General features: G+C 43.5%; 1 protein-coding gene across 1 annotated transcript; it reads right to left on the reverse strand.

The window, feature by feature from the left end:
- Positions 1-21: 21 nt before the first annotated feature.
- Positions 22-23,170, reverse strand: LOC132474458 (short transient receptor potential channel 4-like). Its single transcript, XM_060075175.1, has 10 exons — positions 22,772-23,170; positions 15,810-16,328; positions 9,753-10,089; positions 8,540-8,679; positions 7,540-7,853; positions 6,924-7,119; positions 6,440-6,634; positions 5,431-5,472; positions 5,197-5,286; positions 22-4,785 (listed from the first exon to the last, which is right to left on the reverse strand). Exons 1-10 carry the CDS (start codon positions 23,144-23,146, stop codon positions 4,285-4,287), a joined length of 2,709 nt encoding a protein of 902 aa, XP_059931158.1. The 5' UTR covers positions 23,147-23,170; the 3' UTR covers positions 22-4,284.
- Between the last annotated feature and the right edge of the window lie 4,124 nt (positions 23,171-27,294).

The raw sequence follows: 27,294 nt of genomic DNA on the forward strand, positions 1-27,294 counted from the left end.
TTAAAAGGTGTCTTGGAGCGCTGGTGTTGGGAACACTTTATTAAAAACATACCGAAAGTCACACACATACTCAATCATTTTAACCTCTCTCAATATCCATGTGTTTCTCTGTCAATATGCACTACACCTTTTAGAATGTGGTTCTAGTTCAAAAGGAAAAATGTATTCAAGTATTCAATGTTTTAGAGTTCATCATGTTCTGGAGGTCAATTAGTTGTGGTGTCCCACAGGGTTTCGTACTAGCTACCCTGTCATTCTTAGACTGCCGCACTCTGTGCAACGCTCCTGGTGCTGTATGTCCCACGACTCTTTTAGGATTAATCTCTGATGGATTGTTCTGCATTAAGGCTGAGACGTTTGCTATTTGTACCTAAAAATCATTTCAATTGCTGAAACGGCTATTATCTTAGTTATAATAACGTCTGTTTCAGAATACCAACAAGCCATACCACAACCATTAGCATGCACTGGCAAGTTAGTCACTTATTTTAACATATATTATTAATTGTACAATATTCTAACATAGATGGCCATACAGTCCATCTTTTGTTTCACTTAACTAAAATTATAGCCTATACTTAACTAAAATTTTTAAACTTAACCTGTGTTATTCAGTTAACCGTATCCTCTCTTGATTGATTGCATGTCCCTGGACTTTGAGACTTCCTTCAATATCTGTGACTGATTGCACCTGATTGTGTTTCAAGGTTCTGCAATTTCCATTTTCAGCTGTTTAAACTCCAGCTGTTCACATCAAGGATCATTTCTCTGGTCTGTATAGTCTGTTAAAAAAAAAAGACACATATACGGAACATATAGCAAATAAATTGGACAGTTGCAACAAAAAAAAAAAAAAGAGAATTTCCAATCGTCTTGCATAGGGTCGCCATATGTTTCAGATAAAAGCCAGGATGGGGTTAGGCTGCTGGGCCGTCTACTTGGCCAGTCTCAAACAATGGAACAACAGAAGCCATCATCTTCATTGGTCAATTCAACGACAACAGCATGGAACACACCGTGACCATCAAACATACCTAGCCCTGAACCATCGGCATTTGATTAATACTCGTCGATGTTTTCAGTAAATTGCATTTTTGTAAATCAATGCACAAGACACAAGGTTCTCACTCGTGCACATGCAGGCACACACACACATACATACACACGTAAGCACGCACATAGACACTCACACATATTGACACTCACACACATAGACGGACACGCAGAGTGGCTGAGGCAGGCATGCAGACGCACACAGACGCATAGCAAGTGTTTCCTATCCCACTTGTGTCCCAGCTGTTGCTGAAGAATGCAGGGTTTAAGTAGGGACACGTCTCGCAGAGAAATGATAAAACTGTTTCGCAATAAGCGATCTTCATCCCCAATATGTAAGCCTGCCAGTATTGTCAATGATTCCTGCCAGTTATGTTCAAGTTATAGTTTGTTACGATGCTCCGCAGTATTATGAAGATGAGTTGGTCTGTGTCTACAACACATGCACATTTTTGATTGATTATGTACGGATTAATTTAACTTTTGAATACAACTTCAAATGACATTGCAAAAGAAAATCAATAAAAGCCGTTAACTCCCTGTGTACGTTTTCATGAAGCCTGAAACTTGTCAGTAGAACTCCTATCCTACTTTAAACTAGAGACTTTTGAAACATCTCTATTCAAGACCCTTCTAAGTTCAGCTGAAATGTCTCGGATTAACCGACTGTTACTGGTGAAGCCAATCTCCACTTGACATTCTGAGAGGAGGACCTCCGCATGACCTCACAGGAGCTCTGCTACCTAATCTGGTTAGTGTTTACCAAGATTGAGCTCCCTTCAAGAACACATTCATCACACACACACACACACACACACACACACACACACACACACACACACACACACACACACACACACACACACACACACACACACACACACACACACACACACACACACACACACACACACAAAACACCCTTGTAACAAAATATGCATATAAAAAAACAGATGCATGTGCACACGCTCACTTAAATACAAGCACATGGACACACACACACACACACACACACACACACACACACACACACACACACACACACACACACACACACACACACACACACACACACACACACACACACACACACACACACAGTCTAAATCTATCCACATCTCTCTATAAAGCCGACATCTATATCGGCGGCACAAAAGGCAAAATGATTAATATATTGATATTTAAGTTCTGTCCGCTCATGCTATAGCGTGTGGCTAACATTAGCCTTCAACATAATATTAAATTGACAATGTGCAATAGTAAAGAAACAATAACTTTGATTCACATACAGTTTGGTTTGAGTCTAATGAATAAATATCGACCATTACATAGCATACAGAGACAATATGATGATATCATCTACTTAATTACTAAAGTGTGCATTCTTGAAAATACAGAATTATCAGGCATACTATCAACATGCTATACATATGGAATAAACATCAGAGAATATCAGCTCTACATTATATTTAAGAATCGTGCTGTTTCAAATAAATAAAACACACACATACATCGATAGTCTATCTGTACTTGGCAAATTTGTTTTAGGAAGCTAAACTAAACTGAAATAAAATCAGCTAATACACTAGATTAAGCTAAACTAAGAGGTTAAACACAAAGGCTCCAGTGTCCTCATAACATTGAATTTAGTTAGCATAGCCTTGTCCCTTATACCTGATTGACATCGGTGATTTAAAAGGGCCAGTGTTTAGACTTAAGTTGCAACTAGCGGTGAGGGTGCAGATTGCAACCAACTGAATACCCCCCCCCCCCCCCCCCCCCCCCCCCAAGCCCTCCCTTACCAGCATCTAGGATGGCCTGTATTGGCCTTTACTGTGTAAGGTGCCAAAATATATTTCAGGTTAGCAAAAAAAGCGTTGATTTTTGACGGCTCGATTCTGGGAATAAATGAATTGAACCAATTGCAACCAGGAGTATTTTCATAGTTACCATTGGTCACTGCACATGTTGAACGACATCGCATAGATAGAATCTTAATAGGCTATTTAGGTCTCCCAACACACAGTCCTCTTATTGCACTTATATATATAACACCACGTTGTTTACGGATGTGTGGCGAACCGTCTGTTCGACGGTTGAGTCGGATGTCTGCGCCCGCGAGGCGAAAGCTTCCCCTACACGTGGTCCCCAACACATCTCGTACACAACATCACTCGCAACAACGCTCCCCTCCGACACAACAAGGGTAACGAAATAACAAATGGGTCATAGTCTTTTGGCTTTCTTCCTATAGCTCTTAGCAATGTTTTTCTAGAGCCGTTTGTCTGTTCTGGGCTCCTGTTCATTCACAGTGCCCTTAGTAGAATAGCTCTGAATGTAGATATAAAGAGCTTAAGTTCATGAAAGCACAATTATTATTCTCATGGGATAAACACACATTAAAACATACTTCTTAAATTTCTGCTTAGTCTGTTCCTCTAGATGATACTAAATTCTACACGCAGCGTCTTTAATACCGTTGATTAATTAAGTGATTAAATGATTGGTTTACTGATTAACAGTTAATAAGTTACATTTGTATAGCTCTTTTCAAGCCACTGTGGCCGCTATGGCCATTATGGTTGGACATGGTTGTATTAACACCCTTTGTAAACCATGCAAGGCGACCACCAGACTGAAAGGATCTATGTCCATGTCAAGGCTGCTTGCTCAAGGACACTTCAATAATCAAGCGAGAGGTGATGAAGACCTGCTTTCCCAAACCTTCTTACCAAAACATTATAAAAAAAAAAGCGGATAAGAAGGAATGTACAAAAAGAGAAAAGTAGATAATATATTAAAACAAATGGTTTGCATCGGTATTTCCTTAACTTTTGTCGACCTGGGACCCCATTTTCAGGTTGAATATACTTTGCAACGCTAAGTTCATAAAAAAATGTAATCATATCCGCTTCCACACTCATCGTTTGAACCAAATCTGCATCTGCCTACATATCAATGTGCCGGTGAACGTTTGTGTACCTCACCACACAGAGTGACGAGCAGTAGTTCCCCTCTGACTATGAATCCTCAGGCAGTCCGGTCATATATAACAGGAACTTTCGTACTGGACCATTCAAACCTATTCATTTAGACCGACTCATCTAACAAGTCTTCAAACCCTCGCGACCCCATCTTGATCATCAGTCAACCCCCAGGTGGAGAAACACTGCCTCACACCCTAGTGCCGTGTCTGGTCCTCCTGCACCCTCTTTGCTCATTCCCTCGCTTTCACTTGTCCTTGCGATTATTCTCATTCTCCCACACCTCCTCCTCCATCACCTCTTCTGGCGCGACCTCCACCTCCACCTTCACCACCTGTTCCGCTCCCCCGGCTCCACCTCCGGGGCGGGCACCGCCGCCGATGCCACGGTCACCCCCACCCGGGGCGAGGGGCTCGGGTTTGGGGTGCGGGGTCGGGTCGCCGTGCTTGTCCACCAACAGCACCACCTCCTTCCTCGCCTTGCGCGGCGGCGGCAGGGCGGCGCCGTTGAGCGGCCCGCCGGCGGCGCTGTGCTCCCGTCCCGGCCGCTGCACGCAGGCCGCCACGTTGAACAGGCTCATCTTCTTGTGGGAGTCGGCGTGCGCCATGTTGGGGCAGTAGGTGAAGGCGTTGTCCGAGACGGCGAGGCCCGAGGCGGGCGCCGCCGGGGTGAGGCAGCTGCTGTGGCGCTTGCCCTTCATCATGCCCAGCACCTCGTAGCGGAAGCTGGAGATGTCCTGTTTGAGCTCCTGTACGCAGACACACACGCGCACACACTCGCGCAAATACAGGCACGCGCACTCGCACACACGCATGAGGACATGGACACACACACACACACACACACACACACACACACACACACACACACACACACACACACACACACACACACACACAATAGAAATACAAGCACATGGACACATACACACACAAACACAAGCAGGTAGACATATAAGGAAAAACACATAAGCACAGACAAAACACACACACACATACACATGAATACAAGCACATGGATATATAGTATAGATATCTGAGTATTACGGGAAAAACTCTTCCTCTTCAACTACCGACCAAAAGCTAAGAGTTAAAACACACACACACACACACACACACACACACACACACACACACACACACACACACACAGAGCTTACCTTGAAGTTCTCCTCCGTTAGCCCCTGTTCCGTCTTAGCATCTCTGATCATGGCCGCTACGTACCGCTTCACCAAGTTCCTTAGCACCTCCTGGTAGACAGCGGACAAAGTCCAGACAAGAAAACACACTGGTCAAGAACACCAATACACTGGGAACAAAGACGGACAAACGGTGGGATATGACTCTCAAATAAGTTAAGTAAAGTCGGTAAGTAAAGAAAAGAGTGTTCTTACCTGATACTGGTGGTTTAGTCTCACGTTCTCGGCTGCACGCCTCTAAAACAGAACACGTCACGAGTGTGTTACACAGTTAGCATGTGTATTTAATCACGGCTGTCAGAGCGTACCTAGAGCTCCTTGTTTATGGATGTCGTCTCATGATGCATTATAACTGAGGCATTCAGCTCCCTGGGGGGAACTGAGCTGATATAATCTTAGCTTCTTTTCAAAGGCATTACGTAAGAGATTCTGATAGCTCCCACATCCCTGGTGAACCAAACAACAGTCCTCATTCACCATATTTGTTAATTGGAAACCAATCTAGAATCTGTAGGAACCATGAATGCCATATCTTTGGTTCTGCATTCCATTTACCGGTACTCATCCGGGCTGCTTTGATAAGGCATTTCCAATGGGTTGTTATGGCTAACCCAAATATTTTAGAAGGTTTACACAACCAACCAACAAATATGGCCGCTAGGTGAATAAGGTCAATGCAACTCTTCTCAATGCTTTTGAATACTTTGGAACACTCTGCAATACTGGCTCTGAAAAACTGTCTTACGACTATCCTAAAACCATGCAAACACTCACCCACAGACACAATGACATTATCTTCTAGATCCATAGATGAGCTACAGGGCAATCAGATAAAAAACAAAAACAGTTTCTACCCCAGAGCTGTTATTTCTCTAAATAGAAACAGAATTATAAATTATTGCATTATCATACCAATCTGACCTCTTAAATTGGCTGACATTTTAAAATGTATACATTTGTTTTTGTGTTCCTTAACATTCTATATATATTTTTTAAAAATAACCTTTTTCTCATTTAGTTTTTGTTTCAAAAAATCTTTCTTTTAATTTACTTTAATTTATTTATCTATTTATTTTTTATAAAGCACTTATTTTGCGAGCCTCTACCCCAATTTCATTGCACTTTGTGCAATGACAATAAAGAGACTCTGATTCTGATCCTGATCTAGAATACTCTGGAACGCCGTGGAAGCCTGCTGCCTCACCCCCAACGTCCCGATGGTCTGCCGGTGCCTGGGACGGCTGCTTCTGATCATGTGTTTCTTGGACCACTCCAGGAGGTAGAAGACGGATTTGGGGCTGGGGATGATGTTGAAGGGAGAGGGCAACGTCCCGCCCTCTTCAAAATAGCTCATCCACAGCTTAGTTCTGGCAAACTTCCACTCAATGTCTGCATGGTCCTGTTGGGGAAAGATTAATAAAGACAAGAATAAGAATTGCATTATAGATCCATGGGGAAGACGGATGCAGGGAAAGGAGGGTCGTTTGACTCTCCAGCTGTAAGTGTCTGTTCGGATCAAAACCCCAATGTCCATAGTCTACCAGAGACCCCTCACCCTACCTGCTCCTTAATGATCTGAATCTGGATCCCCGTAAGTCGCTTTGGACAAAAATAGCCTCTGACATTCGACTAAATAGTCCTCGGTGACTGAAGCGGCTACACCGAGGCGTCAGGCCTGGTCCACTCACAGCGATGTTCTGGTAGGAGTTGTTCATCATGGCGATGAGCATGTTGAGCAGCACCACCAGGGAGATGATGTTGTACGTCCCGAACATGGTGGCGCCCACGAACTCGGTGAACTCGTGATCGGCCTTGACGTTGGTGACGTACAGGTTGACCAGGCCGAACACGGACCAGAACAGAGACTGCAGTGTCTCAAACAGCCTGCGGACCGAAACACAGAACGACACCATCAACTTTTACGAACAGTGTCACTTCACATTCATGGCCAAGCCGTTATAGGTCTGACTATTCTTGAGACCCCGACTTCTTACAATCAGGTCCGTCTGCTTCGCAACACCTAGTTTAAACCCAATCAACATCTGCCCGTATTATCAATGTCCCAGTGAAAAGGTTAGCATAGTAGAAAGCTCGTGGCTACGAATCATTCAGCAGTACGTTGGTTTATAAGGCAACCTTCTTACTACTACAGCTTACAAATGAGCTTCTGCGACCCCATAAGCATAGCAGTCCATCCTCCTGACCCCATGGTTGGCAAACACTGCACAACAGTTGAACAAGCGCCTGACAAATCCGTGTCTGGCTGCACGTTCATGACAACGACAAAGCTCGGGTTGGACTTGCGTGGAGAAGGCGTTGTTTTGATCGGGGCAGCGGATGCCCGTGCAGTTCTTGACCCCGTCGGTCTCGTAGTAGAAGTAGAGCTGGTTCAGGCCGTTGGCGAAGGCCACCAGCACCAGGCAGTAGATGAACAGGAACTTGAGGATGTCCAGCAGCATGCGCCCCAGCGAGATCTGCAGGGGCCCCAGGTGGGAGTTGGCTGTGAAGAGGCAGATGAGCCGCAGGGAGCTGAAGATGTTGGCGATGGCGAAGAGGGCCTCGGCCACCAGGGTGGGGTGCCACATCTCCCAGCTGTCCCGGGTCGTACATCCGCTGTACTGGGGGGGAGGGGGCGGGCAGGAGGGTCACGCAACATACAGTGGAACAGCAGGGTGGTAAGAGGCTTTATGCAGGTCAGTGGTTAGGGGGAGGGCCGACCCGGGTTCAAAGCACAATACCTGCAGTCTTACCGGTAGGCATCTTTGAGCATTCAACGGCTGATTAATGACGTGTATATTATTTATTTTTATTTTATATTTATTATAGAATAGAATAGAATAGAATCTTTATTTGTCATTGGGTTAAATACAGTGTATTTACACAACGAAATTAAGGTGCAGATCTTGTTCAGTGCTTTTTTTTTTAAATAAAAGGAAATAAAGAAAAAAATACAGGAAAGTATTAAAAGTAACAAAGTTACAATTTAAAACGGGCCTGTCTCATTAAAATCGCTGATTTGTAGCAGGTTCCTGAATTGAGTGTAAGTAACATCAATAACATTGGTCTATGACATTACACTATAACGTGGATAAATAACAAGAGGGATGAGAGTGAGACTGTAACATGTCCAAGTGGGGATTGAATAATTATGTAACCAGGTTTTCAATAGATCGTTCAGGCGTATATACAATATTTACGTAACCATATAAATATGGCAATACTAAACTCACCTATGACAAATATTATCAAACTGGTATCCCATCATCCTGACTTGGTTCCTAGTTACTAGTTCTCCCAGACTCACCTTAGCGAATGCGACGATCTTCAGGGAGATAGTGGCCAGGTAAAGAGCGTTCATGATGAAGTCCATGAGGTTCCACCAGTCGTTCATGTAGTCGTGGAAACCCCCGTCCCACATCTGCTTGATCTCTGTCCAGACGAAACCTTCACAAGAGAGTAGAGTAGAGTAAGCCTTTTTATCGCCACTGAGGCAATTCATTTTACAGGAAACAGTTAGAAAGTACATTAAGTACATTAAGACAGGGCCCTAAAACAGATCAGCTAAAATTACGTAAAACATAATAAGATTAAGTCCTAAAACAAACAGCTAAAAGGACATGGACTTTCAGTACTATGTGGTCAACCGTACATATTTGCAGTCTTAGAGAAATCGCCACTGGTCAAAACATACAAAAATGGCTACCAGACATAACAAAAAAACATATCACGGTCTGAGAGAAAAGAAACCCATCTTATCCTAAACGTCACAGGCATTAAAAACTCTTAACCTCTGACATCTAGAGGCCAAAGCATTTATATATGTTAAAAAAAATACACATACAAATATTTATTTTGAATTTCTGCATCCATAATAAACATAGGTCCAATTTGACGCAATCAAAGAGATACAGCTGTGATACATTCATGCATGCAAAAATGACTGTGTTAGCACATACACTGTATATAATACATTATGCGATATATATATATATTAGTGCTGTCAAGCGATTAAAATATTTAATCGCGATTAATCGCATTAATGCCATAGCTAACTCACGATTAATCGCGATTAATCGCAAATGCTTTTTCTATGCTAAATATCCCTTGATTTCTTTGTCCCAATAATTTTTCTCATTTTAATGCTCTTATCAACATGGAGAAGTGCATCGGCTTGCCTTGTGCAAATGTTTTTTTATTGATTGCACATTGGCATATACTGATCAAAACAGGACGACACAAAAAAAAAGCCTATAGTGCAATTAAACAATGAACATACAAACATACTGCCTTGAACATAGCAGTCAGGCTGCTGCTTCTTTGTTTTGAGCCCAAAAGAAAAAAAAAAAAAATTATAATAAAAAAAAATTAAAAATAAAAGAATTGCGTTAAACGCGCAATAAAAAATGTAACGCCGTTAAAATAAGTTTGCGTTAACGCCGTTAATAACGGGTTTAAATGACAGCACTAATATATATATATATATATATATATGTGTGTGTTTGTATATGCGTCCCTACCGACCACCCAGGGCAGGATCATCCACTCCACGGTGGTGGGCGGGGGCCCCTGGCGGTTGGGGTCGTTGGAGACGATGTGCTGCGAGGCGAGGATGAGGAGGAGGAGGAAGGTGAGGTAGGACGCGGTGTGGCAGATGAACTTGATGAAGGGCTTGCGGATGAACAGGCCGTAGCGGCTCTTGGGCGCCAGCATGTACAAGACGGAGAAGAGCGGGAAGAGGAGGCCGATCAGGACGCAGGTGGCCGACTTGACCGCCCAGTGGCGCCGGCGCCAGCCGGGCAGCTCGTCGTACCAGCGCGATGCTAGCAGCTGTTGGCAGTTGGGCTGGGCTACAAACTGGTCGAGAGACATATGGACAGACAGGGAGAGAGAGAGAGGTGGCTGTTTGATGAAGTGGTAGAGAGACATATGGACAGACAGGGAGAGAGAGAGAGGTGGCTGTTTGATGAAGTGGTAGAGAGACATATGGACAGACAGGGAGAGAGAGAGAGATGGCTGTTAGTGAACTGATAGAGAGACATATGGACAGACAGGAGAGAGAGAGAGAGAGAGAGAGAGAGAGAGAGAGAGAGAGAGAGAGAGAGAGAGAGAGAGAGAGAGAGAGTCTGCAGTACAGCTGAGAAACAAACTGCTGGAGAGACATAGGAACAGACAGGGATGAGTGAGACCGTGGGGAGAAGGAGCGAGGCAATGGAATTCAGAACAATATTTAGAGTGTTACAAAATTGCAGAGAAAGTTGAGAACCAGAATGCCTTCAAAATAAGAACGGCATACATTCCTGAAAAAACCAAACCCTCCCTTTCTGATCTTTAAAGATCAAGGGTAGCTTCTGGGTAGGTCTGGCAGTAATGAAATAAAATCTCACTCAAATATTTTACGCCTACATTTTTTTTATACGTGCTGTTTATTTGTTGTGCTAGAAGTCTATTGCACAAGAACCATTCACCGTTTTTTTTCCATTTTCAAACAAGCATGTCTATTTGGTATGGGTGTTTCTTTCAGACTCTCAGCTGATAGGCACTGGGTTTAAACCCCAATGTCCTCCCCAATGTCTTCGAGGGCCATTGAGGGAGTGTGTCGACGATGGCTGGTTTAAGCAGCCTGACCTGATCAGGTCGGATTGGAGTGAGGTGAGGCTGCACACCAGTTGCACACATCCGTTGCACATATTCAGGGAGAAATCTCCTGCATGGCAATATGGAGCCCCAGGCCACGTATCATCATCTGCAAAAACTTTAAATAAACCAGATTTAAAACACCACCACCCTGCGTCTTTGGTTTGGAGGAGCCCGGTAAAGTCACCAAGCTAGGTGGCGTGTAGCATGCTCTTTGTTACAGTGAAAGATTTTGTGGTCGGCTAGACTGCGACACAGACAAAACATTTCAAGACATTCTCTGCTATTTAATGGCCTTTAATTCAATAGTTACTTCCATAGTTCATCCATTTTTTGTTCGTATTTCACACAGATATATATCGAAGTGCAGTTCTCTTGAAAAAGCCACCCCTCCATGTTTGCCAAAGGGATTCCTAGGACTGTTGTCACTGGCTCAGAGTGGGCGGGGCCAGAGGGTATTCACCTATGATTATGTGTGTTTTTCGAGTAAACCCTTACCCAGAGTGTTTAACCAAGGACTTGTTATTCCTCCATCGCATTTGTTTAGCTTTTCCTGAGGGTATTTTTCCAAAGAATACGAGGATGTAGGTATTTGCATGTCGACTGAAGAGGAGAGGATGCATAAACACTTGACGGGGTAATATCTCCCCCTCTCCGCTGTATCTCTTCTCTGGAAGATGAAACATCTGCCTAACATCTGGGTCCCATGTTAGCATAACCATGTTAGTCTAAATGGGCGCCCGCTATTCTTCTACTCTGCATTAGAAGTCTGCGTACGAGGTAGTTTGTCGGTTATTGGTGAGAGACTTCCTGTTTGAGATTTGTCTCGTCTCTGGTTAAGTTAATGGGCTGGGCTGTCTTTCACTTGCATTACTGGACGTCCACAGGGAACAATTTTGGGCGATCGGGTGTTCATGTGGATGATAATTTTTAGTGTGGCGTGCACACACACACACACACACACACACACACACACACACACACACACACACACACACACACACACACACACACACACACACACACACACACACACACACACACACATTGATGCAGACGACGTAAGCTCACACACACTAAGATAGACACACAACCGCACACACAAACACATACTGTACATACACATGCTAGCACACACACACACACATGTACAAACATACGGGTATGGTTTGTGCATGTGTGTCATTCTGACATGTTTTTCTTATTTGTGTGTACACAAATAAAAAAAAACATGTTGTCAGAATGATGTTTAGTTAGATGATGAGGATCTTATTGTAATAAATGCCTTTTGCCTTTGGTTGGTTTTGTTACAAAGATTATTTAAAAAATATATATATTTTTTTATTCTTTTGTTTGAAATGGACTGAACAAATAGAAAAGTGTGTCTCTATTCATCAGTGATTGGGTGCCTCTTCGTAGGTTGTTTCTTAACCATTTCATCAGTACTTTACCTAAAAACGCTGGCCAAACGCTGCAGGTTCATTCACCCACTGAATTGTTGAATGGAAGAAAAAGCCTCGTGACAGACAAAAGGCTCACAGTGTGAGGCCCTTTCTGCTTATTAAATCCAATGTCAAGCGGTAATCCAAAAACAGAAAGGATTAATTCCACAATTACTGAAAGTCCATCATTGTATTTGTTAAAAGTATTAAATACTCTTTTGGCTATAGATAAAGTAATCTTAAAATTATAAAAGGTATGAGCAAGGAACTTGTTTATACCTAATGCATAGCACTTTTCAAAAGAAATATAATTCTTGCTCTGATTTCCTTGTACTGTGCCATTTGTATTGTTCTAGACTAGACTTATCTGTGTCATGTTTTCTCCGATGTTTTCTATGCTGTTTTGTGTGCTTGCTGCAAAAAAATAATTTCCCATAAGGTATAATAAAGATCTTCTGATTCTGATTCTGAATCAGTAAATAATTAAATAATTAACCGATAAGGGGAAGACTAAAAACGAAGAAAAATGATTCCAGAAGAAAAAAACGTTAATGGGCAATAAAGTATTGATTTCCAAATGAGAAATGACCGCTTGGTTTTTCAGGGAAAAGCTCCATCCTTTTACTTTCATTCTCATATTCTCATTAGCCCTAATTAGGCCATCACCATGGGTACGGACCAGGAACCGGTGGGGTAATGCATCCCTGGAAGCCATCTCAGCGTAAAATGACTTGTTGCTCCGCTCTCCCAACGGATCTCACCACCCACCCTCCAGGCCATTTGCAGCTCGTTTGGTCCGCCCCCTCCCCCCCCCCCCCCCCCCCCACACACAAAACCACACCAAATCACTTTAGGAGTTGACCGATGGGCCACACGCGAGGCACTGCTCTCTGCTCCACTCTCAGGCTGCATTAGATCACCATGTCGCTGGGAGTGGGGCGTGGGGAACGTCTGGTGGTGGTGGTGGGCCAGTTGGGTTAGAAGAGGAGGGAGACAGAGTAATGTGGGCTAATAAAGCGATGAATTGAGCCGAGCTGGGAGGCGCTCTGCAGGGATGAACCAGAGGAACACTCACCATCTCCGTAATAGACGTCGAGCCTTGATAATTGATCGGCCGGGCCGGTTTCCGTCCCGCGGATATTGTTTTTCGCTTGGTCGCGCTGCTAAGGAAATGGAGCAACTTTGAGAGAGGATACTATTTTTTAGAGCTGTCAGTTAAACGCGTTATTAACGGCGTTAACGCAAACCAATTTTAACGGCGTTAAAAAAATTATCGCACGATTAACGCAATTGTTTTATTAAAAAAAATAATAATAATAATTTTCTTTGGCTCAAAACAAAGAAGCAGTAGCCTGACTGCTATGTTCAAATGACATTTGTTCAAAGCAGTCGTTTAATTGCACTATAGGCTCTTTTTTTGTATCGTCCTGTTTTGATCAGTATATGCCAATGTTGTTATCAATAAAAAATCATTTGCACAAGGCAAGCCGATGCACTTCACCATGTTGATAAGAGAATTAAAATGAGAAGAATTATGGGACAAAAAAATCAAGGGATATTTAGCATAGAAAAAGAATTTCCGATTAATCGCGATTAATCGTGAGTTAACTATGACATTAATGCGATTAATCACGATTAAATATTTTAATCGCTTGACAGCTCTACTATTTTTTAAAGATTCCTTTCAAATTCTCTAGGGGTGGCAAAGCTGTTGAGCTCACTGAAGTCAGTCCGTGCTAGTAAATACATTACAGCCCGTTTCCTGGTCACCATCACTGCTCTGACCGCTGCTAATGCACACCGATGTCTCCTAATGCCAAATGGATGTATCGCTGTGGGGGAATATGTTCATGTCCACAATTGATTACCGTTGGGTCACAATGGGTCCCTATTGAATAGTCTCCCCCCCCCGCAACATTCAGGCATTAGTTCATTGCATAAGTCTTCACATGCAAAATGGTTGAACAAGTTGTCATAATATGTCAAGCATATTTCTACACATTTCCATTAGACTTTTTTTCTAAATCTGTCCTGAATTGGTAAATAATAAATGCCACCAGGTGAATCTTGACTTTCTCTAAAGAAGGGAAATGTTTGAAGTGTTAGATCAACCAATGATCAACCAGTTTACTGAAATGCTCAAAGGTGCATCTCCTGAACCATGAACTGGCAAGTATATATATAGCTGGAGCACAACACAATGTTACATTGTCCGACAATGGAAGGACAAGGAAACAGGGTCAACAGCCAGAGGGAAGAAGAAGTGGAAGAGGAAGAGGAGTGAGGCTGCGTGAGAATGAGAATCTGTGGCCCAACAAACAGGAACGTCAGGAAGTGTAGGAAGACTACACTGTAATTCCTACAGCAATGCATGTACAGTTTACCCTTAGGAGTTTTTCCTATGTTCACATTTCTAGCAATGACATGGTCTGTCAACAAATTACAGTACAAACAGTCAAAGCGTAAATGTGAATCTTCTCCAGGCTCTTGCAATCCATCTCCCACATACACTAAGGTGTAACTTACAATTTACAATAATTGTCTTCAAAACTTTAGCCATAGTTTACATCAGAACATCCCTCCAGAGTACACTGTTATATTGACAACATGACTAAGCAATTTGACTGTGTTATTCGTACACAATGACACAAGGACTTGTCATTGTGATGGCAATGACATTTTCATTGACACAGATATTTACTATTGAGAAACAAACTAAGAATTTTGAGCAAGAGAGTGGCTTTTGCATGAAATCCATGGTGTTTTGCTATTTGTACGAATTGTTTTGAGAAATGCACTTACTGTTTTGCAAATTTCAATTCTGATATGAGAAATGTACCAAAGCGACTGAGAAAAACTGTCATTGTCTCTTGCTCATACTTTGGATCAATAGATATGACCAGAAAGACTTTTGCTTTAGCGTAGTGATGATGATACAGACTTTAATTCACTTCAAGTAGAGTGGATGTGAGTAAAGACGTCATGCTCATTGGCTACTACAAAGAGACGATCGATGAAAGGTAAAATAAGAAATATTAGGGGGAGGGAATAATAAAAGCATAATTTACTTAATACATTTTCTGTGCATAAGATACTCAGCTGTTTCCAGGTGATAGCCACGTAAATCTCTTACCTTTTGGTGCTTGTGAAGAATGAATGAACCAACAGTTACCCGTGTAATGTTTTTACATAACAAAGTACATCTGATGATGATTGAGTTATGCAGGTGTCTTCCATCTGTCCCTATCTAGGAAAACCAACATGTCAAACACAACATCTCACCTTCCTCTGCTTAATGACTAACAAAAGGACTTGCATCTCACATCTGGTTGAATAAAAAATGACTGATCTAATCAACCCACGACTCACACCTCAACTCCTTCTGTTTAAACTGCTAACAAACAAACGCAGTGACATCTCACCTGATGCTAGTTAACCGATGGACTCAGTAACTCACATCGTACCTCCTTCTGGATTACAAACGAGGTCTCATCTCACCTCCTTCTGGCAGTACTTGATGGCCAGCTTCAGGCGGGCCAGGTCGTTGCCGTTCTCGTCCAGCAGGGGGTTGAGGTCGTCGCGGTAGTTCAGGATGATCTCCAGCTCCCTGGAGCTGCGGGTCTGGTCCAGGAGCTCCTTGGCGAACTGCTTGCACGCGCAGGACAGCTCCTCGTACTCGGCCTTGAACTCGTTCTCCACCGTGCTGAGCTCGTGCAGCTCGGCGCTCAGCTGGAAGGCGGTGAGGAAGGGGTCCTCGCTGGCCAGGGCGATGAGCGACGGGCTGGCCAGCGCGCGGTAGATGTTGAGGCGGGAGCGCGAGTGGCGCAGGCCGTCCACGTCCGAGCTGGCCATGCACTCGCGGCAGTTGCAGCGCACGGCGTGCGGCTGCGGGATGGACACGCCCCTCTGCACCAGCATCTTGATGATCTCGTAGTTGTTGGTGTGGGCGGCCAGGATGACCGGGGTGATGTCGGGGCTGAAGTCCGACAGCTGCTTGTTCAGCAGGGCAGGGGGAACCTGGAGGGGGGGGGGGGGGGGGGGGGGGACCATCAGAAGGGTGTTAGGTCTTTCAGCAGACATCCTAAGTGGCTTACTGAGAAGTGTTAGATTTCAGCTTATTTCTAAACTGTTCGTATAGACTCTGCGTTGTGTCTTTTTCGTCGTGGTAGTAATTCTTGAAGTCGAAATCAAAGCAACTTGACAGGTTGGATAAGAGGGGTGAATAGATGGTTTATTCCAGGATGTAATACAGCGAGGTACAGACTTAGGTTGAATAATCTATAGTGTAGGGTTGAGGAGCAGTTTCGAGATGTGTTCCTTGGCTGTCGATCCCTCTTCTCACCGAACCAAAGGGTTGGGGCGAGTGTTATAACTAGAAAATGCATTTCCTGCAGAAATTGCGGGGAGTGCTGTAGTAGGCCTACTAAGTGAGGTTGGAAATATTTTTTAATAAAGCCACATAGAATAAGACATAAAGAAACGTTAAATGGCTTAAATAATAATAAAGTGACAGCTTAATGAAAAGCGCAAAGCATTGCTAAAAATGCCGAAATGTAAAACGAATTGAACTGAAGAATCTGAAAGGTCAAATGATTTGTCCTGCACTGCTGGTGTGTGTGTGCGTGTTTGTGTGAATGTGTGTGTGTGTGTGTGTGTATGAATGAATGCGTGTGTGAATGTGAATGTGTGTGTGTGTGTAGAATAGCGAGCCGTTGCGGGATTAAAGGGGAACTATGCAAATTTGACCCCTTCTTCACTGTTTTCTTGGTTTGCGCTCGCATTGAGCGCAAACCTACAGCTTTGGAGGACATATTTTACAACACTGTCGTAACAACTCGTTGACGACCCTTCCCCATCCACTTCTACGCTAGCCATGTGCATTTTTGCGTATTCAACTGCCTGCAAATAAACATTGTAAATAATAAAATTGTATATGGTTTTAACATATTTCCATTTTTTTAAATAACGTTGTTTACGATGTTTAACGTTGTTAACGATGTTTGTACCACCTTTCTTTCATTTGTTCAATAATACACAAGTTAGGAAAATATTTATTTTGGATATTGATAGAAATGCAAGTGACAGTTCTTCATGGTTTGTTTTTTGCCTTATGGCTATGTAACATCTTCTTGAGGGTTCTCTGGATTTCCTGACACTTGTACCCGCACAAGTTCGGGTGTGGGTGGCGGCTGTACCGGGGCAGGCAGGCCGAGCCGTCTCGGGTCATCAAGCCTCAAGCCTTGATGACCCGAACAATGCTGTTTTGCCAACGCTTGTAACTAAGAAAAAATACAAAGCAATCTTTTTAAAAACATGTTTACAAGCGGGGAACTACAGCAAAGGTATAACATGGCTCAAGCTATAATGGAGGTTCGTAACAGTTCGTAACGAATCGTAACAGTTCTGTTACCAACGAATATGTGCTAACTAGCAGCTCTCGTGCAGGGTACTGCATTATATGGCCAGCCGGACATATCCCATGATATAGGCTATACATTCTTAGAAAAATCGGAGGCATTCGAATAGCGGTCTAGTGATCTAAATAAACAAGAACCTGGTTTCTGGGATTTAGCCTGTATCTGGGGGACGAGACAGACGAACAGCAAAACAACCATGAAAACAAACGTGTATGGTAGCGAGTACGCTAACACCCCATCAAGCAAGCAAGCTAGAAACATACAGGGCTCACAACAAAACGATCAAGCAAACACATTTTTACAGACTATCAACATCAAGAAGCCACAATACAAAGAGGACAAAGTTCACCCAAGGGTACTTACAATTTCAAGAGCAACACGGCCATGGCAAGTCGGCATCCGATTTGCAGTCTTCTTTTTCTTTCAGTTCACGCTATTCCTGAGAAGCTCGCCCAACGTTTACTCGTGTCTGGCCTCTCTGTCGGTCAGTCTCCCTTTCCTCTCTCCGACATTGGGTTTCTCTGTCTCTTTTTAGTCTGCTGATCCATGATGAATGTAACAATCCCTTCGCTACTTGAGTCTATATCGAGCCGGTTCCGTGTTTGTGGGTCGGTGCCATAAAGCAATTCTGTGCTTCGCGAGACCCGAGACTCCCGTGACAGTGGGCGGCGGGTCGCCGGCAGAAACTTGCATATTCCCTTTTTCCGCCAAGATGCGCTAGTGTTATAGAACCATCACAATCCTGTTATGTTCATGTAAATTAAGCCAAAAAAGTTGCATAGTTCCCCTTTAAAAGTAGCCCAATAGAGCGGGAAAACAGCCCAATCTGGCAACACTGCCTGAACGTCCTCCAAAAGTAGCCCAATCTGGTGGAAAAAACTGCCCAATCTGGCAACACTGCTGAACGTCCTCCTCACGCTCCAGCGTCAACGTAAATCAATGAGACCGACCGAAAACGAAGCAGGTATGAAACTAAAACTGTGATTCTGAATAAAGTTTAAATGATATTGTTTTGGTAAATGGTTTTGAATGAAGGTAAACGGTTGAAAAATGATTGAGTTACGATGTCGTTAAAAAGTAGTTGTGTCAGAATGGGCCGACTTCTTCAACGAAAACAGCTGAAAACGAAGCCGGTATTAAACTAAAACTGTGATTCTGAAGAAAGTTTAAATGATATCGAAATTCCGTTTGGATATTATTGAAGATACGAGTGTGTAGATTTGTTAAATGGTTTGAACGAAGATAAACGGTTGAAAATGTATTTAGTTACGTCTTTAACAGTTGAAGTACCACGTGGTTGCATTCTTCGTTTGCAACCACGTGATCAAAATGACGTTAAAAGTGCTTACGTCACCACGGCGGCCATCTTGGTAGGAAAACAAGCGAAAACACAGACGTCTTCTAGCAGCGAACACAATAGTGCGAAACAAATGTCAGAATATTTCTCAAATTTAAGCGGTCCCACCAGGGGAAGATACCAGCAGAAAGTTAACCTGTTAGGTTTCCCTACAAGCTGAAAAAGTCAGATTTTAGCGAGGATCAGGCCTTTTTCCTCTCAAAGAACCTCTCCCAAATTGATTGAGCCCAAAACTTACCAGTTATGAAGTGATTACCACAAATACGAGTGTTGGCGAGATTTATTTGTGCCATGTCGCCCCTCGAAAGCCAAGTCGCTCCTCGGTCAACTCACGCGTCCGCTCACCTTGAGTTGTGATCACTTTTGGAATCCTAAAAAAACTGCAATTCCCATTCTCCCGTATGAAATTATTCGCACAACCGTGCACAGCACAACTGGTAGGCATTATTAGACAAACAAAATAATATAATAGCGAAACAATTGAGGTTAGATATCGGCTTTGCGATTGAATGACCTCCACTCTAATGTGACTGAAACAAGTGTAGCAGGGCGCAATGTTGTGATTGCTTTCCTACCAAGATGGCCGACTTCCGGTTTGGTTACGAATTTTAATAGCTGTGACGTCAGTTGCAAACGAAGAATTGACTCCCATGTTAAAAAAGATAGTATTTTAAAAGTAGAATATCTTAAAAAGTATAAAATATTTAAAAAATCTGAAAAGAAGCGCGCGATTCCAAGCTATCGCGCGCTAGGTGAAAAAGTCTAGGTGAAAAATTGAGGAAGGAGATAGGTCCCAAAGTTTGTAGAGAATAATAAATAAAGAAAGCAAGAATAAAACATATGCAGAACAATAGTTGAGCGCTGCATGCAGCACTCACCTAATAAAGAAAACGTGAATAACAAGAGAACAGAAGCACTCTCTCACCCTCGATAAGGTATATGGCCCTGGCTATGTCCCAGACAACCAGGTTGGTTCATCCTTGTAGAGACATAACAAATTGCGGAATGTTGGAAATAACACCTTGTATCAGTAGCCGCTTACATGGCACATCTGATCCGCATAGATTTCTATGCGGCATAGATCTGTTCCTAAAATGTGTTCCGAATGTACTGTATACATGGCAGTAACAAAAGTGTCCGTTCTGTCTCTCGCGCACACCTGACACATCTCTGGACCGGCGGCGACATAATGGATGTCTTATCACTATCGGGGATTTTAAATTTGATTTTAATGAAAGCACAGCAGGAGAGAGCTTTTCTCTGCCTGCTCCTTCAATTAAGAAGGAGGACGACAGCGCAGCAACGTCAATTTCTCGTCAGATCTTTATATTTACCCTAAGCTCCGCCGCAAACAAGAGGAATTTGGATGGCAGCCAAGACTGGTGGGAGAGAGTGGTCTTACGGGAATTTAGTGACCAGGAATCCTCGAAGGTCCAATTGCGAACTACTGCAGCTGCCATCTCTCTAAGTTAAGAAGTATTTTAACGTTCAGCCTGCAAAAGTACTAGTAGTAGCCTACTCATTTACAGTTATCTCGGACGAGCGCGGACACTACGATACGCGAACACGTCATTAATAAACACCCATGTGTCCCGTCGCTTAGCAACCGGCCACGCTTACCGGACTACTTTTACGGAGTGATAACAAAGACGTGAATCAGGCAATAAATCCACTTTCCTTGACAGCGGTGAAGTTCGGTGTGCTTTAAAGTACCGACGGAGCTCAGTGGACCAATGGCGAACTACTGCGGCTGCACTAAGTTAAACCCCAATCTATGCGGAATAAGTGTATACATGGCGATTTAAAACGGACTACACCACCTCTTCTATTCGGCATAGAATCTATGCCGAACAGATCGTTGTATTCCGAATGAGGCGTATACATGACCATTTTCTATGCCGCATAGAAATCTATGCGGCATAGATGTGTCCATGTAAACGCGGCTTCAGAGAGACACTAATATACACCAACATTCTACACAAGGGAGCAGGTTGTTGACACTCAAATTCACTTACAGTCGATCTTCGAGTAAATGACATACTGGGGGCAACGTTGCATATGGTTAATACTGTTAATAGACACTTTAATTATTTTTGGTCATTTAGCAGATGCTTTTAACCAACGTGACTTGCCACCTTGTCGACTTGTTGGGCGACGGACATTGGGGTTCCCAAAACCCTCACTCTTATGAACCGCAGGGTAGCAACCAGCGCAGCCAAACAAAAAGAACCCCAGGTTATCTAAGTTCATAAAGATCGTTGTTAGACTGGCGTATGTCATCACCTGGGGTCGAATCATTCCAATCGGAACAAGTTTCACTGAAGATGAATTCACCCCAAGGACTTCAAATACTTAGATCTATATACCAGAGAATCTCTTTTACGACCGCTAAACTATCTTTCTTGCCAAACAATCTAGCTACAAGGGGTCAGGTGAAAGGCTTTTAGCGATGGAGATTTCTGTTGATCTTCAAAAGAGGGAAGGGATTTACAAAGAAGAGCCACGCTTTATAACCTTGAACCCACACCTCACCCTGATACCAGACAGCCTATTAACTCTGCATGAATAGAACGAGTGTGTCCACAACTGTGAGGGATGAGCTTCTTAAACGTTCTTATCTCGGACTAATGGGCAGTGGCTGGGAAGATTCCCCGGGGGCCATAACAGGGTTGTTTTTCCCTTTCGGCGGAAAGTTGAGATCTCCCACATATCAAACCAGACATTTACAAGATGTCCGAGAGCTCCAAGCAGGGCTTGTAAAGACGTCCTCTTAGATACAGGATGCTCGCAGCTACAATACAACTCACCTCACACAGCTCCAGATCACCGAGTACGACCTCCAGGGAACAATCTACCTCTCTGGCTCACGACCCTTTTTTGGTTTGTGCCCTGATATTAATGTCAGAATGTGTTTGCATCCCCAGCTTCTTGCATTGTAGTGTATCTGCCTCCCCACACATTGCTTTAAACCGGACTCACATCTGCCTTTCATCAATGTCGCCGTAAGTGTTCCTGATACTGATGGACTACCCTGTACTCGCTCCAGCTTTGAGACTGGGTTGTGCAGCACCTGACATCTTTTGAAGCTACTCCAATATTATATTTATGCTTCAACTGTTTTCAGCATCAGTTTGTAAGTGGATGTGGATAAGAGTCTGCGTCATGACTAAATGTAAAAGGTATAGGCTTAAATAAAGACTCTTTTAGCATTCCATAATTATAATTGATTTAATTACTTTGTATTCCTTTGATGTTTTTATTTTTTCTGACCCTTGTCATTGTTGAAAGGGTATAAATAAATCGAAAGATATAATTTATAATATAACCAATATACTAATGTAATAAATAATTACATTAGAATGATTTGACATGATTAAGCACAAACAAAGAGTAAATACAAACAAAGTGGTTTGGATTGGGTGGTTTGGGTGGTTTGGGTGGGGGGGTGGCTGAGTGGTGAAGATTTGGTGGGTGGGTAGGTAAAGAATTTTCGTGGGTGGTGAGTGGATTGCTTGGGTTGGTGGGGTGTATGTTTGGGTGGGTGGGGTGGGTGAGGTGCTCTACGGTTGGTGTGTGTGTAGCAGTACTTGGGGTTGTGCCTGTCTGGTCAGGCGTTATGGTATGGGTATGACTGAAGTGTTTTGGGTCGGGTTTGGGTTGGACGTGAGGTGTGTTCCCATGATCACCTGCTTCTCTCCTCGGGGTTTCTTGTGGTCTATCAGCAGCTCCACGGCGCCCACCACCTCCTTGCGGATGGCGTGCAGGAGGGCGTCTCCCACGTACACATTATAGCTCAGCAGCAGCTCGATGATCTCCAGGTTCTCGTTCTCAATGGCGATCAGCAGCGCCGTGCGCCCCAGCGAGTCGACGCAGTTGATGTTGATCCGGAAGTAGATCTCGGCCTCCTCGAGGGCCTGCTTGACGGTGGCGTAGTCGCCCTTCTCCACGGCGCTCAGGTAGTAGCGCTCCAGCGGGGACAGCTCCGGCTCGGCGCGCACGATGCGCAGCGGGATGCGGTCCCGGTAGGACGAGTTGTCCGTCTTGTAGTACAGTTGCGTCATGGCTGCCTGCTGCTCATCCCACTCTCAGCTGGTGGAAACAGGGACTTTTTGCGTATTTATAATATAGGCCTACATTCGAGGTGAAGAAAGTGGAGGGAATTTAAATATAAGAAAAATCGACTCTCAACATGTGTCTTCCTAATAGTTACTAACATCAAATATACGCATGTAACTGCTCAAAAACGAAATAATATCCACTACAATTCTCCACATGTGATCATATTGATTATAATCTTGCCTACTAAAATTATTACTAGGCTACTATTACTTAAACAACAACAACAACAACTACTACTATGACTAATAGGCCTACTACTAAATACGTATCATAACAATCTACATGTAATCTAAAAAACGAACCGCAACATAAACATCATCATATCATCAACAAAGCGATCGTGTGCGTAATTGTTGAAAGTTTACCTTTGATTTGGTGACTTGTTGCTCAGAAAGACATCGTCCTGTAATGCTCAACAAGTGAAACCTGCCGAGAAGATGCTGAGAGAAATCCCCTCAATGTCCGGCGACGCACCTTGCACGGCGTGTTTGCATTTGACGTTATTTCCCACAATTTCCTTTTAAATTAAGAAGCCAATCCGTGTAAAAGTTCCCTTCAAATAGTTTAATCGTTGAACTGCATGTAGATACGTGCGTCTCTGTGCGCGCAGCCACCTTTCCTGTAATTGCACGGGGATACTTTGAGATGAGGAGATTGGCAGGGTGTGGGTGATCGCTTTTGCGCACGTCGTGCGTAACGGCGCGCAATAGCAATCAATGCGCTCTCAGCGCGCGTGGCCGCGCTGAGAGCGTATGTTCTGTTCGGGGCTTTTCAATGGCGCATCGCAAAGCTCCCAGGACGCCGCGGGCCGACATGCTGATCTATTGCCAGATTTAAAAGTTACTTGTAAACGTCTCCGAGCAAAGGTCGCAGTGGGGCCAGGACACAATACAGCGCTGAAACATATAATTATCCTGTGGATGTAATATACAATGGTCTAATAGTCAGAGACTGTCATCCACTAATCTTCTAAAATATGTGACGAATATCAAATTCGGGCAAGCGGATATACGACTTAAACCCCACCCATAACGTCCATGCCATTCAACTGGACATTCATACGGGACAGACAGAACCTTGTGCAAAAGCTGAGCCTTCTCTAATTAAAAGTTCTGCCGTGATATTAGGCACATGTCACTGGGTCTTAAATTTAATTAAAGACATGAAGTAGAATTGCCTGCGGAACACGCTGCCTTTAGGGATACTAGTATACTCCTCTGTGAACAGAGGAGTTTGTTAAGACTAATCACCTCTGTAGAAGATTGAAGTTGTTCTACCCTATTGGTGAGGTGACACGTAGAATACTTCCATTCATCCTCAGGCAGACATACAGGCAGACACACAGCAGACATGCACACAGATGGATCCACAGATAGAAAAACAGGATTCAGGTAGATAGACTGGGTGCCGGACAAAATTGTTATCTGAGGAGCTATCTCTTATCCGTTGTGTAGTAGGAAGCAGCTGACAACTGGAGATACAATTTGTGGTAAATCAGACTATATCTTGCTTGTTTAGAGTGAGTACAGGTTTGAACGGTGATAGTGGCAGTTCTGTGGCAGAGTTCTGAGAAGTCACTTGAAGTAGATAATGGACAGATAAACTTGCGTCTAGAAGAGGTTCACTTTGTTCAACACTTCCACAACCTGACCTTTTTATTTTTGTAACCAGAAATCAGACCCAAACAACTCTAAATTTAGCGTTAAATGCTGTTAATAATCTGTGAGATTAATATCTGTCTTCACAATCATCCATCCTTTCCTCCAACTGTCAATACTTGGTTTTGTCTAAATGTAATCCCTAGGGTATGCACTGTTCACTACCCCAACATACTAGACCTAGAGATTACTGAAAAATAACAACTTAAAAGAAAACCAAATACCAGATGGATGTCATAAAAAACAAACTCAAACATATAAAATACTAAAACATACTTACAATTAAATACAAACAAAATAATACCATGCAATACCTGTAATTAACTTGTTTTTATCTTGTTTGGCTAAAGATTTCCCATAATGGAGCAGTTTTATCGCTTAAGGAGGCCAAGTTCAGTGTCAGACAGCGGTAATGGGTGCTAATGTCGACCGCCACGGTTTCAGCTGCTTGGGGGAGGGTGAACACAATGGCAGTACATCCCTGATGTTGATGTTGATGTTGATGTCTGGGTACCTGTGGTTGAGATACAAAAGGGGTCTGTCAGAGAGCCCTTCTGCGTGAGCCAGTGGGATGGGGAGCTCAGGATCTGGGGGAGGTCTGTGGTCTGGGAGCGGTTTAGCAGGAAGGTCTATAGTAGTAATATCCGGTTGTGCTTCTAGAACAGGCAGAGATTCATCTGCTTTGTCGTCTTCTTCAATATCTCTCTCTCCCCTATGTCTCTCTCTCTCTCTCTCTCTCTCTCTCTCTCTCTCTCTCTCTCTCTCTCTTCTCTCTCTCTCTCTCTCTCTCTTTCTCCTGTCTCTCTCTTTTTCTCTCCCCTATGTTGCTCTCTCTCTCTCTCACTCCCTCTCTCTCTCTCTCTCTCTCTCTCTCTTCTCTCTCTCTCTCTCTCTCTCTCTCTCTCTCTCTCTCTCGCTCTCTTTCTGTCTATCTCTCCCCTATGTGTGTGTGTGTGTGTGTGTGTGTGTGTGTGTGTGTGTGTGTGTGTGTGTCTCTCTCTCTCTCTCTCTCTCTCTCTCTCTCTCTCTCTCTCTCTCTCTCTCTCTCTCTCTCTCTCTCGCTCTCTCACTCTCTCTCTCTCTCTCTCTCTCTCTCCCCTCCCCCCTATGTCACTCTCTCTCTCTCTCTCTCTCTCTCTCTCTCTCTCTCTCTCTCTCTCTCTCTCTCTCTCTCTCTCTCTCTCTCTCTCCCCCCCCTGTGTCACTCTCTCTTTCCCCTAAGTCACTCTCTCTCTTGCTCTCTGTCTCTGTATTCAGGACTCAAATGCTTTTATGAGGATGGAAAACCGACGTTTACATTGCACAACCATATACGATTGTGGAGTGTGTGTCGACGACGGCTGGTTCAAGCAGCCTCACCGGGCCTGAGTCGGACTGGTTGGACTCTAGGGCTGGGCGAGGCGGCACACCTGTTGCACATTGAGCAGTCAGTGTGCACATGTTAAACCAGCCATCACCATACACACTCAGGAAGAGATCTCCTGCATGGCAGCATGGAGAACTAGTGTCATGTATCATTGTCCGCAAACCTTACAATAAACCGGCTTTCATCATCATCATCATCAGCACCCTGTGTCCTTGGTCATGGAGCCTAGATTGCTACAAATATATTCATAACAATAAGGGTAAATAGGAATAAAGGGAATAAAGGAATAATGCTTTTGCATGCTAAAATGTGTTGCATGTTTTTTTATCGGCTGTATAATCCCCATCATCATGTCAGTCTATCTATTTGAAGGAAATCCATATCAAACATAACGCAAACCAGAATGCCATCCTTTCACAGTTGGAGCAAGGCAGTGGGATTGCAATTTGATCAAACTTTACAAGGAGGGAAAGTATTAAAAGTCAAGTAAAGTAAAAGTTCTGTTTCACTCAGAGCAGTTCAAAGTAGTTCTCCCAATAAAGCGTATTTATCCTCATCTTGGAGCTGCTCATTTATAGACTTCCACTGTTGACAAGTATCCAAGGTTTTTAGGACCAGTTTTTTTTATTGTTTTGCTTCTTTTGTTATGGTTCTGGTTAGTCCATCTGTGGGCCAACCACCAGATGTCAGTATTTGACTCAAATTGACTGTGACGGCCGTTAAAGAACAGATGTGCTAAAGTTCTTATCGAGTTTTAATTTGAAGCATGCTATGGGTTCAGGGCAGTCCGACATTTACAATCCTTCTAAAAAGTTGAATACATATGTGCAGATTAATAAACGATCTTTCCCTTGCTTCATCAATCGACTAGTGTAGCCGATCACAAAAGCCGGCACGCACAAGAACGCACACACACACGCAACCAAAACCAATACAAAAAATGTTTAGTCTTAATACAATGTCGCCCTCTCCTGGTGATTTGTAAAATTAGATTCACCAAGGGACTTCTGTTTATCATAAAAGGATACAGCCTTTTGTGTGTAACAGTCCTCACCACACTGTGGGT

This window comes from Gadus macrocephalus, chromosome 16 (assembly GCF_031168955.1).
Source record: "Gadus macrocephalus chromosome 16, ASM3116895v1".
Taxonomy (NCBI): domain Eukaryota; kingdom Metazoa; phylum Chordata; class Actinopteri; order Gadiformes; family Gadidae; genus Gadus; species Gadus macrocephalus.

Excerpts from the sequence above, each read along its gene's own strand:
- LOC132474458 (XM_060075175.1), bottom strand. The coding sequence starts at position 23,146 with ATGACGCAACTGTACTACAAGACGGACAACTCGTCCTACCGGGACCGC. Across the intron at positions 16,329-22,771 it reads AACCCCGAGGAGAGAAGCAG|GTTCCCCCTGCCCTGCTGAA; the intron begins GTGATCATGGGA and ends CCCCCCCTCCAG. Across the intron at positions 6,635-6,923 it reads ACTCCTACCAGAACATCGCT|GACCATGCAGACATTGAGTG; the intron begins GTGAGTGGACCA and ends TTTCCCCAACAG.